Below are 14,303 nucleotides of genomic sequence, written 5' to 3' on the forward strand. Positions count from 1 at the left end.
AACATATGGAAGCTGAATACGGTGCATATGGAAAAAACTTTTTCAGAGGCTGACAAATGTGAATTATGACAGCAGAGGGGTGCTAAACATGATTAGTTTTGGTGCTGTGAAACACAGACAGCGAGGAAAGAGGGTGGGTGACTTTTGGAATTTTCAGTAGTTACTTTCTGGCAAACATTATTAATATATGGAGGGGAATAATTTTTCTGAAATAAATATGCCTGCTTCAGATACAGTAACTTCTAATACAGGAGGCGACTCAACTTTAAGGTGTCCCAAAGAAATGCAGTCCAACTTATTTTCATGAATCTACTCTAATCTCCCTTTGCAGAATGAAATACTGAAAGCATGGCTTATTACTAGGAAAATTATAATAATAATGAGCACTTGCCTTGTTCACTTGAATGGCACTGAGGAATATGTCTGGGATGAACCTTGGGAGAATGACCATGGCGGCTCCGAGGGTGAGGGATGTAAGACATATACCAATACCAAAGACATGGAAAAATGGTAAGATGCCCAAGACGACATCTTTGCTGCATATGTTCATATACTCCTTCCTCCTGTGAGAAAAAACACATAAGTTCTAGAATAGCAAAAATGATATATTCTTCCATATTCTCAAGTCTAATTAACATGGATACTGTACAGCACTGTTAGGTAGTAGATGAATGGTTATCACAAACCCTGTGAGGTACTACCTTGAAAGTAAAATTTACCTATAAACCTGGTAACAAACTACACTAATCATAGCTCTGAGGTAGGAAACATTCATCCACAAGTGCAGGGTATAGTCACAGAGTGACTGTACTTGTGGCTCTCAACTCTTCCATTAAGTCTGATCTAAATCAGAACTGTCTGATTTAACCTTGTCCTTGACCAATGACGTATGACCCTTTTCAGCCAAAATTCAATCATTTGTTTCATTCTTGATGCAATTCCACCTAACAGTTTTTCCACAGTCTTGCTAACAGACAGAAAAACAAATCAAATAAACTAAACAGATACTAATAATTCCCTCATGTTCCATGGGAGTGTATAATGTACATGAAATACTCGATAGTGTCCTGGTGAATGATGTAATGAGTCGTTTTGGAGTGCCAGGGTATAAAGATAATGGATGGCAACTGAAGGACAGAACATTAGCCATCAGCAATTCATATTAGTCACAAAGAAGTAAATAAATACAGTATACACCCAATAGTTGGTGAGGGCACTAACCATCCACTCATTCGACGCAGTGCTGCTCTTCGGTGCCTGCCCTTTCCCCTCTTCCGTCCTTCTTTCCATCTTTCCTCTTCTGTCTTTCTTTCCTTCATTTCCTCTTCCTCCTGTCTACGGGTGACTCTACACAAAGTGACAAGCCAAATGGTTTCCTGTACACCAGGAAACCATTTACTACCCTGGGTGGTAACCATATAACCAAATTACAATGCCTGGTGGTTTAGTGGGCAATTAAGGCGCTCCAATCGGACTGAGCCGGTGCAGGTTTATATACAAGGGATGGTTGGGGTTTATTGCTCACGTAATGCTACTCAGAGATGAGTGAGGCTAGTCACTCTCATCCCAAATGTCAGGACCAACTTGCCTCGCCCCAGGCTCCTACGCTCCTCAAGGGGCAACACTGGATTAGATGATGAATGAACGAATGTATATACAGTACAGAGAAGTTGCAGGAGATAATTCATAAACCCCCACCAGACATTCATCCCTCAGAAACAGCCCTTCCCACAGAGACATGAGCGCTCCTGGCCAGACCACAATGTGCTCATCACCCAAGCCCTGCTTTAGTAACAGTATAAACTACAACTCATAAACAACCCACACTGTAATGCAGCCCTTCACACTTGACACACTCACCTCCCTTCAGTATAACCTAATCAAATGATCTCTGGGAGTGCCTGCTGTAGTGGCTGCTTTCTCGCAGTCCACTGAATTCTCATCAGATGAACATGGGTTCACAACAGCAACAACAGACATAACACAAAGCAATAGAGCTAGAAATCTTAGATTACAGAAATGTAGGATGCTTTTTCTGCATTTAAAAAAAAAAAAAAAAAAAAAAAAAAAAAAAAAAGGGGGGTCTGTAAAACTGTTTCTTGGAAAGAAAGGTGGACAAACGAAAACCCCATACCAATATCTCTTAGCTAATTTTGAGATGCCCGGATATCTTACATGGCAATGGGTGCCACATACAAAAAAATGTTTTTGATCTGTTTAAAATTCATTAAAATCAATACTATACAGCTCTGAATAATTGGGAATGTGCTCTTCAACTGATTTTATACAGTGTTGGAATGTCAGAACACTGGTTGTAATCACATACGGTGCCCAGTGGAAGGCTCTTCGAACTGATTATCATGCCAAGTGGATGAATCATCTCAATGCTTAATCAGTGCCAGAGGGTATCCACATCACTTACTCCACAGTTGATAGGACAGCCAGCCAGTTGGTGGAAGAAAGCTTAACTCCTTTTGGCAGCCCAGTGGTTCCTGAGGAGTAGGGAATGAGTACCACACCATCCCCAGACACTCCACCAGCAACCCAGTCTTCAGAGACATCTTCATGCAGGCTACTTAGTGGCTTCAAACCATTTGCAGCTTCTGTTCCCAAAACATACATGCCCTGAGGATGAAAAGTGATCCCTAATTACAGCCAGCACCAACTATGAAAAACCATTAAGGCAATAGTTATACAGTATACAACATATTTTCTTACTCTTTACTGGTGCAGTGTTGTGATGAGGAGGGGTAGACTGTGATGGTTTAGGCATGTGTAGAAGATGGAGGATGACAACTGGGTGTGGAAAGTGAGAAGTGTGAATGTCAGGGGTAGGGCTGCAAGAGGTAGACTGAAAAAGACCTGGAACAAAGTCCCAGAGTGTGATCTCAGGGATAAGGGACTGAATTGGGAGGCTGCCAGAGATTGAATAGTGTGAAGAGCAGCCATTTGGTAACCAAGGCTGATGCACCAAGTATGTTGGTGCCATTATAAACAATACATTATGATACGATACAATCTAAAATATAATAACAATGATGATGACAATGGTGATCATAACCTGGTTTGCTTGGCTTGCAGTACTGGGACTCTGAAGATAATTGTTTACACTTTACAAAAAATGTCTCAACTGCAAAATTTGTAACAATGAGGATTGCATATACAAAGGCCAGACACTGGGTTCCTGCAGGGTATCAGTGCCTGAGTGATAACATGTGACAGTCAGTGGCACCATCTTTTGGTGATAAGCAGGACTACTGTACTTGGGCTTCATGGAGTGAACTGCCAAGTTTATGACCAGAGTCAAATGGAGAAAAAAAAAAGAATGGGTGGTTAGATGAAACAAATCTCACTGTGGATTCACTAGTTTACGGTCAGAGTCAGGGAGAAAAAATAGTGGGAGAAGACAAGATGAAGAAATGACCTTTCTCAGTACAGCTGCAGGCATATGGAGGATAGATGGCATGTGAAATTTATGGATATTACTGAATGGATGAAAAAGGTATAGGAGTGGAAATGTGGATTTTTTTTTTTTTTTTTTTTTCTGAGGAAGAAGGAACCAAGGGCCGCGAGCCCGCAAAATTGCTCCTTCCAAGAGAAAAACAAAATACAAGAGAGAGCCATATTCAAGATCCTTTCATTTCGAGATGCCTGGACACAATGCGTTTGATTAATGATGGAATAAAAAGGAATATGGTACATTAAAATGGTATGGCCTGATACACAGAAAGTACACTGACAGGGTCCCACAGAAAGTCTGTGAAAAAGAGATCAATGGAAATGCTACTAGAGGCAGACCTTACGTGGTACGGAGGAGGAGAGGGGAGCACTGTATTGGTGAAAGAGAAGAAAGAGGAAGAGGAGTATTTAAGACAGTGAGAGACATGCAAGGATAAAGTAGGCTGGAGGCATTTTTGTCACAGTCATTCCCTTCTGTGGGTTTCCAAGAGGGTGCAAGGTGTTGAAGATGATGATTATAATGGCTGAAACAAATTTTGGTATGACTTCATTGGTTCATGGCCAGAGACAGGGCAGGTGGGAAAAGGAAGAAGGCTAAATGCAATAAATCTCAAATCAAGCCAGAGGGAAGAGAGAGAAGGTTAGGTGAAACAGAAGTCTCTAATAATATGACTATTCTTCATTGTTTAATGGTAACTATATATGGTATATGCCCAAATAAAACTGGAATAATCTTGCACAATACTACTGTACATCATAAAGTATGCTATATCTGTTGATGAAGATACACAGGCTCAAGATGACTGACCTTCAAGCCTTCAAGATCTTTGGTAGCAGCATGGGCACTCTGGAGACACATGGGATGGACCACCACCCACTTGGCCTTACTGTCAGTGATGTGGCGTTGAAGCTCCTCTGCCAACATACAGTATACAGTCGTTCGGATCACCCTCATCCTCACAAGAACAATTTACCTATATTACATAAATACAATGCTCTCTCTCTCTCTCTCTCTCTCCAATTAGATGCAGACTGAGGATGGGTCCTGTTAAGATGAATACCGTAAAAATAAAAACAAAAATTTATAGACAATGACATTTTTCTTAATTTTTCATTTACCCTTTCTTCATGTAATAATTTTGTGAGGAATGAATGATGAAGAATGCTAACAAATGAAAGTGAAATACAGTAAGCAGCAGATATGAAGAATATTTGGAAAAGCTGATGAATGGGAATGATGAGAGCAGAGAAGTTGCAAATATGACTGAGTTTGGTGGTGTTCAAAGAAAGACCAGGAAATGCAACTCTGAAGTTAAGAATGTTGTAATGTGGTTGAATAATAGGAGGGCAGAAGGTGTTGATATGATGTATGCAAAAGGATTAAGTAAAGTGGAGACAGCAGAACAAAGTGATGCTGGAAATATGTAAGAAAGTTTGAACCAGTGTAACTGTACCAGAAGAGTGGAAAAGGGCTGACTGTAACCCTGAACAAGAATAATGGGAAGCAATGTACTGTATATGTACGTGCATAAATTATCCCGGTACGAGTCAATTGAGCGGTCTGGGAAAGCTATATTGTACTGTATGGTAGACTTATTATAGATAAAGTATGTAAGGAATATATCAGAATGCTTGGTGAGCCATGAACAGTGTGGCTTTAGGAAACGTAAGTCATACATGAATCAAATATCTGCAGTGACATAGATAGTGGAGAAAGTTTGTGAAAAGAAGTACAAGGTATTTATGGCACTTGTGGACCTGGAAAAAGCATACACGGTTTGAAGAGAGAGGGCTTATAGAAGATTCTGTGTATATATGGTGCTGATGGGAAGCTACTTAATGCCATTAGGCTTTTATGATAGTAGTGAAGTTAATATAAAGGTAGCAGGCATTTAAGTAAGTGGTTTATGATAAGTATTGAAGTGAGACAAGGCTGTGTGATGTCCCCTTGTTAAACAAACAATAAAAAAAAAAAAATTATAATTAATTAATTAATGTCTGTTCCAGCTATAGCAAAAAGTTAAAAATGTACCTGGTGTGGACAGAGGGTTGGCAAGGGTGACAGGGGCAGAAACAACAGCAGCAGCCAGGATGGTAGGAGGAACCAAGAGGCAGTTGGGGGTCACAAGACACACCACCTCCCCTTCCCTCAGCCCAGCCCCTTTCCAACCCTGACTCAACTTACGCACCATCAGAGTCAGCTCACTGAAGCTTAGTGTCTCCCCTGACACTCCATCTATCTGAGAATTAATACAGTACTTTGGCATGACAATACTCACACCTGATGACAAGATATAAGTAACAATTATGATACTCTTCCCTCTCCTCACACATCATTTACCATATGAAGACACCAAACACCAGATTACCTGGTCAGCACTAAGTATGCTGTTCCAAATTTATCTGCCTAGAAAACTGAATGAAGTTGTTTTAACCCATGTGCTGCTGCACTGTTGGTTTGCCAGAAGTCACTGAGGGGGGGCTTCCAAGCTAAACAAGCCTATCTCACTTTTTTGGCCAATGTCTCTTCCTATCTCCCAGGGAGTGACCATAGACAACAAAGGACTGTTACTGGTGGTAGCAAAAAACTAGATAAATCTGGCACCCAGCTGGCTCAGGCATTATGGGGACTACTTGCAGTCTAGATTTCTCATTACGTTATCTGTTAGGGTCAACAATGCTGGAGAGGAATGCCTTCACATGCTGCCACTGATAAATGTCCCTCAACTCTCTTATCCCCTGAATGGAGGATCGTGAATTACAAGAGAGGGGCAACTTCAGCCTGCAGTCCATTGAGTTGATGTTAAGATAAGCCTCAGGTCAAAACTGTTTATTAGCTTCTTAAATTGTTTTTAATTATTCATTGCTTATGTCAGTTACTGTACAATAAATAACTGAAACAGTTCAGTTTACTTATGTCCTTCCAAACTCCTTTTTATTCAAAAGAACTTAACATCTACTCATGATTGGCCAATGTCTCTTCCTATCTCCCAGGGAGTGACCATAGACAACAAAGGACTGTTACTGGTGGTAGCAAAAAACTAGATAAATCTGGCACCCAGCTGGCTCAGGCATTATGGGGACTACTTGCAGTCTAGATTTCTCATTACGTTATCTGTTAGGGTCAACAATGCTGGAGAGGAATGCCTTCACATGCTGCCACTGATAAATGTCCCTCAACTCTCTTATCCCCTGAATGGAGGATCGTGAATTACAAGAGAGGGGCAACTTCAGCCTGCAGTCCATTGAGTTGATGTTAAGATAAGCCTCGGGTCAAAACTGTTTATTAGCTTCTTAAATTGTTTTTAATTATTCATTGCTTATGTCAGTTACTGTACAATAAATAACTGAAACAGTTCAGTTTACTTATGTCCTTCCAAACTCCTTTTTATTCAAAAGAACTTAACATCTACTCATGATAGGTCATGAGAATGTGACTACACCAGTGGCATCCATTATAACTGTCCCTAAATTTCAAGGCCTTTCCTTAGCAATTCTGATTTTTACATATAAACAACTGCGGTGAAATGCAATATGTATTATAGTATGCTGAAGGTGTTCATTTGGTTAGTAATGCCAACAGAATGAGTCAGGTGACTCAAGCTGAGTGGTGGAAGTTGAGACAAGAGATCCTGCCTCTCAGCTGAATTCATCCACTCTTTGAAATCATAATGAATTCTTTCGAAGAATTTCAAAGAAGTTGAGATACAGTCCTTGTATGCCAAATAACAATGCCATGTCAAATCCCTAATACCAACAGTGTTTGTACAACAGTGAAGTGAAGCATGGCTTAAATTTTACTGTAAGGAGATATGGTCTTAAGAGAAATGAGCTATTGTACTTACCAATGCTGCCTTGTCACCATACTGGGTGATCTTGTCCATTACATACTGGGCAAAAGGTTCTTCTGGTACAGGTCCCACATCTGCCCAAGTGCACCTGTGGATATGTTCCTCTTGCTCTCTCCCCGCCAACATGGTTCACGCCTGTGGGATTATATTACATTTGTCTGAACTCTGTTCTAGATGAGCAGAACAGATAAATGTTGGAGCAATAATTCTAAGTGCTATGAAAATCATTGTTTGCTTATTTGTAGGAATTTTTATTATTAATAATGTTCCTATTGTTGATTTCTAAAATTCCTTTGAGGAACTTCCAGTGGTACTGCTATACCCTACATTTTCTGACCCCTCTACTGCATGATATCATCCAGTAGTCACAAATGTAAGATGATTCAAGCTATGACCTATGGTACACAATATGTTGCATTACAGTAATGTACTGTATTTCTGTGCAAATAACAGTGATTCTTGAAGAGAGTAACAGCAATGGAGAAGTGATGAGAGGAGAGCAGTGGAGAGGGGAGAGCCTGAGGGAGAAGTAGGGAAGGGAGAGGGAGTTGAAGAGGGTAATGGAAGGAAAGGGGAGGGCATGGGAGAAAAATATATTGGTGAAGTATGGACTGTGAGAGATAAGGACAAGGACGGGAGTGGTAGGTGGGGAGGGGGTTGAGGAGTAAGAGGAAGGGGGTTAGGGAGTGGAGGATGGGTAGGGAGAGGGATTGGGAGGAGATGAGTTGGGAGAAGAGGGGAGAGAGGGATAGGAAGGGATAGGCAGAGAGGGGTAGGAAGGATGGGGGTGGGGAGAAGTGGGAAGAAAGGTAGGAAGGTGAGAGAAGAGAGGAAATGAGAGGGTGGGTGGAAAAAGGACATGGAGGGGCGAGGGGAATAGGTACAGTGAAGGGCTGGGGAATGAAATGGGAGGGTAGGTGGGACAGAATAGTAAATTCTTGAAAACAGCAATAAAACAGAGAAAGAAAACTGTAAAAGTTCTGAACCTTGAGATGAAAGTTACGATAAATGATACCAGACCACTATAATATCATATACTTGATGTCAGTATACATATATTTTAGTTTAAATTACTTAAACATCTCACTCCTTCACGAGAGAGAGAGAGAGAGAGAGAGAGAGAGAGACTGTGCAGAACTTAGGGATCACTGAACACTGAACCACACCTTAATCATTACAGAATTTATTTTGACGGGATAGGGGAGTGAGAGTGAGAAGGATGGGTGGGGGAAAACCTATGAAAACTAAACTGAATGATCCCTCCGTGGAACAGTGCCCTACGTCTGATCAATGGCTATGACAGGCGTGTACAGCAATTACAAAGATTCCCAACAGGCTATTCATACAACACCTCAAGGCCTCATCTGGCTTGTTAATTTCTCCAGTGTAATAGTGGTCCAATTGATTTTAGATAATACTGTTATGCTAGTCTGCTATTGTAGTTATCGTCATAGTAAGGGTTGCAATTTATAATCTTTAATGGCTGCAGTTTATAGTCTTTAATACCTACAGTATAGCTTTTAGTATAGCTTTTATGGTCACGAACTGATAAATGTCTGCTGTCAGATATAATTCAGTAATGGAGAGGAAGAGGTGAGGGGATGTAAGGAGAGGGGAGCAAGAAGGTAGAGGAAGAAGGGGAGGGGAGGGGAGGAGAAGGGAGCAAGGAAGTATCTACAATAGGAACAAAATTCAGCGCGGAATTTTTTAACTATAGTTGTCTACTGAATGTTTTATGCTCGCCATGTTCATTGTTTGGATTGTGTGATAGATATACTGGACATATCGACACATACTGTACCGGTATATGCATAGTTCCCTGCTGACACTATCGTCAAAATACACAGGGTGGTCTATACATAACGCTCCCCTTCCACTCCGACAACTGCGTTATCAGTGTCTAGGTGAGTAAGGTGGAGAGCTATTTACAGACCACCCTGTACTCTAAATACATAATAACCAGTGCAGAGTTCCTTCTTTAGGTATCAAATTACAGGTGTGTTAGGTGTACAGTGGCCTCAAGGACTGTGAAGTGCCATAGCGCCATGTGGACAATTTTACTAATTCAACATAAAACGAAATTTCATAACCTAGCCTAATTTCACTTTTTGAATGGTTTGTAAAAATATTCACAACGCGTTGTGGCATTTTCGGGCACTGGGCCCAACGCAGCATTGGGCTAAAGAAGCTCCCTAACACCTATTCCTACGCGATTTAATTTTCATTACATCTTACTGCCCTATTCTGGGTTACATAAATCTTTCTAACACTACCATACCCTGCATACACAACGCACAGAGGGATATTAACCTGCAATATCCAAAAATAAATAGCTAAGGAAGAGATGCTAGGGAGTCGTCTTACTCGACAATACAGGCTCTAGACACTAACATAAAAGATCATGTGTAACATGTTGCAACAGACACAAGTATCTTAACAAAGTTTGACGAATACACTGTGGAAAAATCGAACTTTTTGAAACAGTAAAAGATATACGGTTTTCACTGTATTTCGCCAGTTGTAAATGTTCTCCAGTCGCAACTGGGAAGATGATTTTCTTTCCGTGCAGACCATGGAATGACTAGGAAGCTAGGTAATATATATCCATTCAGTATATTGTGCTTTCATTTATGTAACCCTACTGAATATTACATTATGTTGTGCTGCGGACGTAAATATTGATCCATATAATACTGAGAAATACTAGGATCGTGAACAATGACTTTCGATACTAGGTGAAATCATCTTCAAAACCCACTAAGCTATTCAGAATATTACTCGTACCTCAGTTTCTATGCAGCTGCAGAAACAAAATAATAATGTACTGTCGCCTCTCCTACTTCTGTTTACATGAACTTAACCAATGGCATGATTTTCCAGCGGGTGGTTGTCATGACTTTCTTTAGCTACAAATCGGATTTATGAGATTCGTCTGCTTTGGATTTACCAGAATAATTTTGAGATTTCATGGGAAGAGAAACAAGAGATCCGACAGGACTTTTGTTACCGACAGTACAGTGTAAATTTAAAACAATGATAATAACAGGAGCGTCAGTAAGAAAAAATAAGAAAATAAACAAGTCTCCCCACTGCATATCATATTCAGGACCCTAGTTGATCATTAACGTAGAGTATACCATTGTAACTGATGTTTATCTGAGAATATCTATTGTGCATTTAACTGGTCGGTCAGGGAAGCTCCCACATATCTCTTCCTTAGCGATTTATTTTTGGATACGGCTGGTTTATATATCTTTGTACGTTACTTCTGCAGCGTCTGGCGATATTGGAAGGATCGGTGTAACACACAAGAGGGCAGTAAGCTGTAATAAACAAAATAAATCGCTTAAGAAAAGGTGTTAGGGTCCTTCTTCAACCGACGAGAATACGGGTCTCATACCACAGGTTCTCTGCGGCAAAAAAAAACAGACATCGAAGTAAACCTCAAGCTAATGTGTACACACTTCTGAGAAAATTGCTTAACTACACTGATACACCTAACCAGAGTATGATCCGAGGGGAACAATGCTCGGCCTAAACAGGGTGGAGTATGCTCAAAGTTAACAGTATAGTGCATGCTCAGTGGAGGGAGTAAACAGACGAGGAATATACTCAAAGGAGGAGTAAACTGAGAAGATGTATGCTAAGAGGACGATGAAAACAGAGAAGGTATACGCTCAGTGAAGGGAGTAAACAGAGACGATCCATACTCAAGGTAAACAAGAGACGTATGTTCAAAGTAAACAGAGAAGGTGTATGCTCAGTGAAGGGAGTAAACAGAGACACCCATACTCATTGGACATAGAGACGATGTACCCCCAAAGTAAACAGAGGACTGTGTATGGTCAGAGGCGGTGGGGAGGTCGATGAATACCCAATCCAACATGGATGAACAGAGGTCGGCCTATTGATCCCTGTTTGCCTGCCTCCCGCCCTCTCATGGCTCATTTTCACCTTCCTCCATTGACTCAACCACTTAGGGACCAGAGTGAGGAACCCCTTAATTTGTTCCACGTTATGAAGGAGGAACTATTTAGGGGAACTAGACCCCTAATTTAGGTCGTGTGGGGAACGTGGAACCAATTAGCGGAACAGAACTATTTACACAGGTGCAGTGAAGAGAAAATTTAACTGGTCAGTCTAAGGGGGCGTGGGACCAATTCGTGTATAATTTAGGGAGCATACGCAGGTTCATTTTAGGGAATATAGATAATCCTGCCCTAACCCACCCAACCCTACCTTATCATCCTGTCCAATCCTACTCTATATTACTGTACCAAACCCTACCCTACCCAAGCCGACCAAACCCTACCCTTCACTACCCTACCCGACCGAACCCTACCTTAACCTACCGGACCATACCCTTACCCAACCCACCCCTACCCTGCCCTACCCTAGCTATCCCACTCTACACTCATCCACCTTCTACAACTTCCTCTACAATAAGCTTTTCGGTCTGTCATATTCCCGGATATAATGCACAGCTAAAACCCAAGTAGTCTGCGTCCCCAAGAGGAATTACACATCACTGGTACTCGCGCCATGATGATCCAACAATAAATTCATTCAATCCCATACCGAAACCTACACTTTTTTCTTGTTATCGTCACAGCATTTTAATTACCATAGGATATATTTGTTTACACTTGATAGAACAGATGTAGCTTTCATTAACTTCTCTACCAGAGGGCTCTCCTAACTCGAAAATATTTATCTAGTAGCGGCAAGACTGAAATACAAAATGACGTCATCAGGTTCAAGGGGCTTAAGTTCATTACAGGTCATATTACAGTAAATACAAAAGACAATGCATGGGTCTTGGCGTAGCGAGACCACACTTAGATTACGTATTGCAATTCTGGAGGGTTCAGAAAGGAATTGCAACAATTATATATACACAGTGCTTAACAAGAACTTCTAACGCGGTCTAACTGAAATCCATCTGCACTCCCTGGAGATGCAAAGAGTGGAAATTTAACTTGGGTTTGAATGGAGAGAATGAGTAACATGAAACAACATACCGCAGTGACAGCTTTAAAATGAGCAGACGGGAGAAAACACAAATATGTTTAACACCTTCAATCCAATTATGCATTTCAACATTTAGCTGTTACTGCCTCCCGAAAATTTAAACCAACTTCACACAGATCTCTTGCATGTAGAGTGTGCACGAAGGACATATCTAAAATTCGAAACCCTCCAGATGGAAAGGTCTCTTTGAAAATAGACGTCTTGAGAAGTGGATTAAACCCTTCACTTCGATTACCTTTTTTTTCGTGCTATTTCCAGACGATTTTATTCAGCTTTATATAGACCTCTTGATGAGAAAGGGTTAATGAAGGCTACAACTGACCTCTCCTGTTCGAAAATCTTCTCTTAAACTGAAAAAAACGCCGTCGGATTACAGTGGATTAAATGCTCTACCGATATTACCTCATACTACAGTGATGGCTTCAGGTACAGACAGTAATATGACTGCAAACTGTTGCCTTGGATCTAAAAATGCACGCAACAACGGCGCAATATAGTCACGCTCTCGCTCTCTCTCTCTCTCCATGTGTGTGTGTGTGTCTGTGTGCAGGGGGTGAAAGAGAACACCGTCTTCTTTGCTGTTATTGCATTTCAGGAAGTCATACCAACACAATCTGCATACAATAGCCGACTTAATGCAGTGACATCCCCTTCCCCTTCTGTGCATCTCCTCTCCCTCCAGTCCTCTGCCCCTGCCAATACACATCAACCCCCTCACCTCTCTTCCCCTGCCCCAACCCCCCTTTTCCCCAGCCCTGCTCCCCTGTCAATCAGAGGGGATTGGAGGAAGGCAGGACAGATACAAGGCAAAGACGGTGAAAAGGAAGATAGATGAAGCAGAAAATGGAGTAGGTTTGGTTATTTGATTGCTGCAGACATGGCGTTAGTTTGCGAGTGTTGGCTGGTGTAGGGGCCTGAACCCACCACTCACAGCGTCCTCCAAAATGTGGGGCTAGCATTAAATCGACCGAGCCACCTAGTCGCCCTACCCCCTCTTCCCCTGTCTCTACTCACCCTCCGCCCCCACCCTCCGAATGACTGGTTTGAACGAGGTAATCCTAACTTCCTTGCACGGTTCAGGCCTCACGTGGTTGCTGAGTCAGGGGCCCTTGTGACTCTCTCTCTCTCTCTCATGGTGTTACAGTTACTCTCACGACTCACTCCTTGCCTCCCTACCTTACTCATCTACATTGATCAGTCACCTGCCTCGCCTCACACTTTCCAATCACTCACACTCAGCACCACAACCACTGTTTTCACTCACACTCAGCACCACAACCACTGTTTTCACACACACACACACACACACACACACACACACACACACACACAGTCTAGAGACTCACTGTGCACACACCGAACCCTACCACCTCGCTCTCCCCTCCGACTCATATTCATCTCCCTCTCTCATTCTCCATCCCTCTACCCTCTGCTCTTTCCATCCCCCCCCCCTCTCTCTCTCTCTCCCTCGACTTAATTCTTTCCCCAGCCTATCCTTTTCCTTCACCTTCACCTCCTCTTACTCTCCCTCTCCTCTCTCAATTTTATATTTTTATTCTCTCACCCATTTCCATATCTTTCTTTACTTTTTTTTATTAGTCCTTTTCCTCCCATTCCCTTAATCTCTGTTGTTACACTCTCTCCGCTTCCCACATCCGCCTCTTACCCTCGCTCCGTCCTTATCACCTATTCTTACTCACCCTCTCCTTTAATTTCCTTCTCTTCCCCTGATTCTTTTTAGTCCTTCCCTGATAATTCTTCCTACGCTTTCTCTAATCTTCTCAGTTCTCTACCTCTCAATAATCATCATCTTCCTCATCCACTATTCTTACTCTCCTCCGCTTACTTAATTTCTTATCCTTCCCCTCCTTGAATCCCCCCTCTTAGCCATCGACTCTTCTAATCCTCTCCTTTCCTCTCCTCGCCTCTGTTTTCTTCCCTCCTTTCCTCTCCTCTCTTCTA

The 14,303-nt window shown here is 41.8% G+C and overlaps 1 protein-coding gene across 2 annotated transcripts in view; it reads right to left on the reverse strand.

Annotated features, from left to right (window-relative positions):
* LOC145414517 (uncharacterized) overlaps positions 1–14,303 on the reverse strand; it is a 40,735-nt gene that overhangs the window by 18,955 nt on the left and 7,477 nt on the right. The window contains exons 2-7 of one of the 2 annotated variants that reach the window (XM_080284040.1): positions 7,706–7,828; positions 7,305–7,445; positions 5,492–5,699; positions 4,268–4,374; positions 2,423–2,625; positions 392–563 (exon numbers count right to left, since the gene is read on the reverse strand). In XM_080284040.1, coding sequence (XP_080140166.1) covers positions 392–563; positions 2,423–2,625; positions 4,268–4,374; positions 5,492–5,699; positions 7,305–7,436 — 822 coding nt within the window. In that variant the 5' untranslated portion in view covers positions 7,437–7,445; positions 7,706–7,828. The remainder of the gene's footprint in view (positions 1–391; positions 564–2,422; positions 2,626–4,267; positions 4,375–5,491; positions 5,700–7,304; positions 7,446–7,705; positions 7,829–14,303) is intronic. The other variant, XM_080284039.1, reaches the window with a different exon arrangement.

The sequence above is a fragment of the Coenobita brevimanus genome, chromosome 100, assembly GCF_032717465.1.
Source record: "Coenobita brevimanus isolate Jiangsu-jjx chromosome 100, ASM3271746v2, whole genome shotgun sequence".
In the NCBI taxonomy this organism is placed as follows: domain Eukaryota; kingdom Metazoa; phylum Arthropoda; class Malacostraca; order Decapoda; family Coenobitidae; genus Coenobita; species Coenobita brevimanus.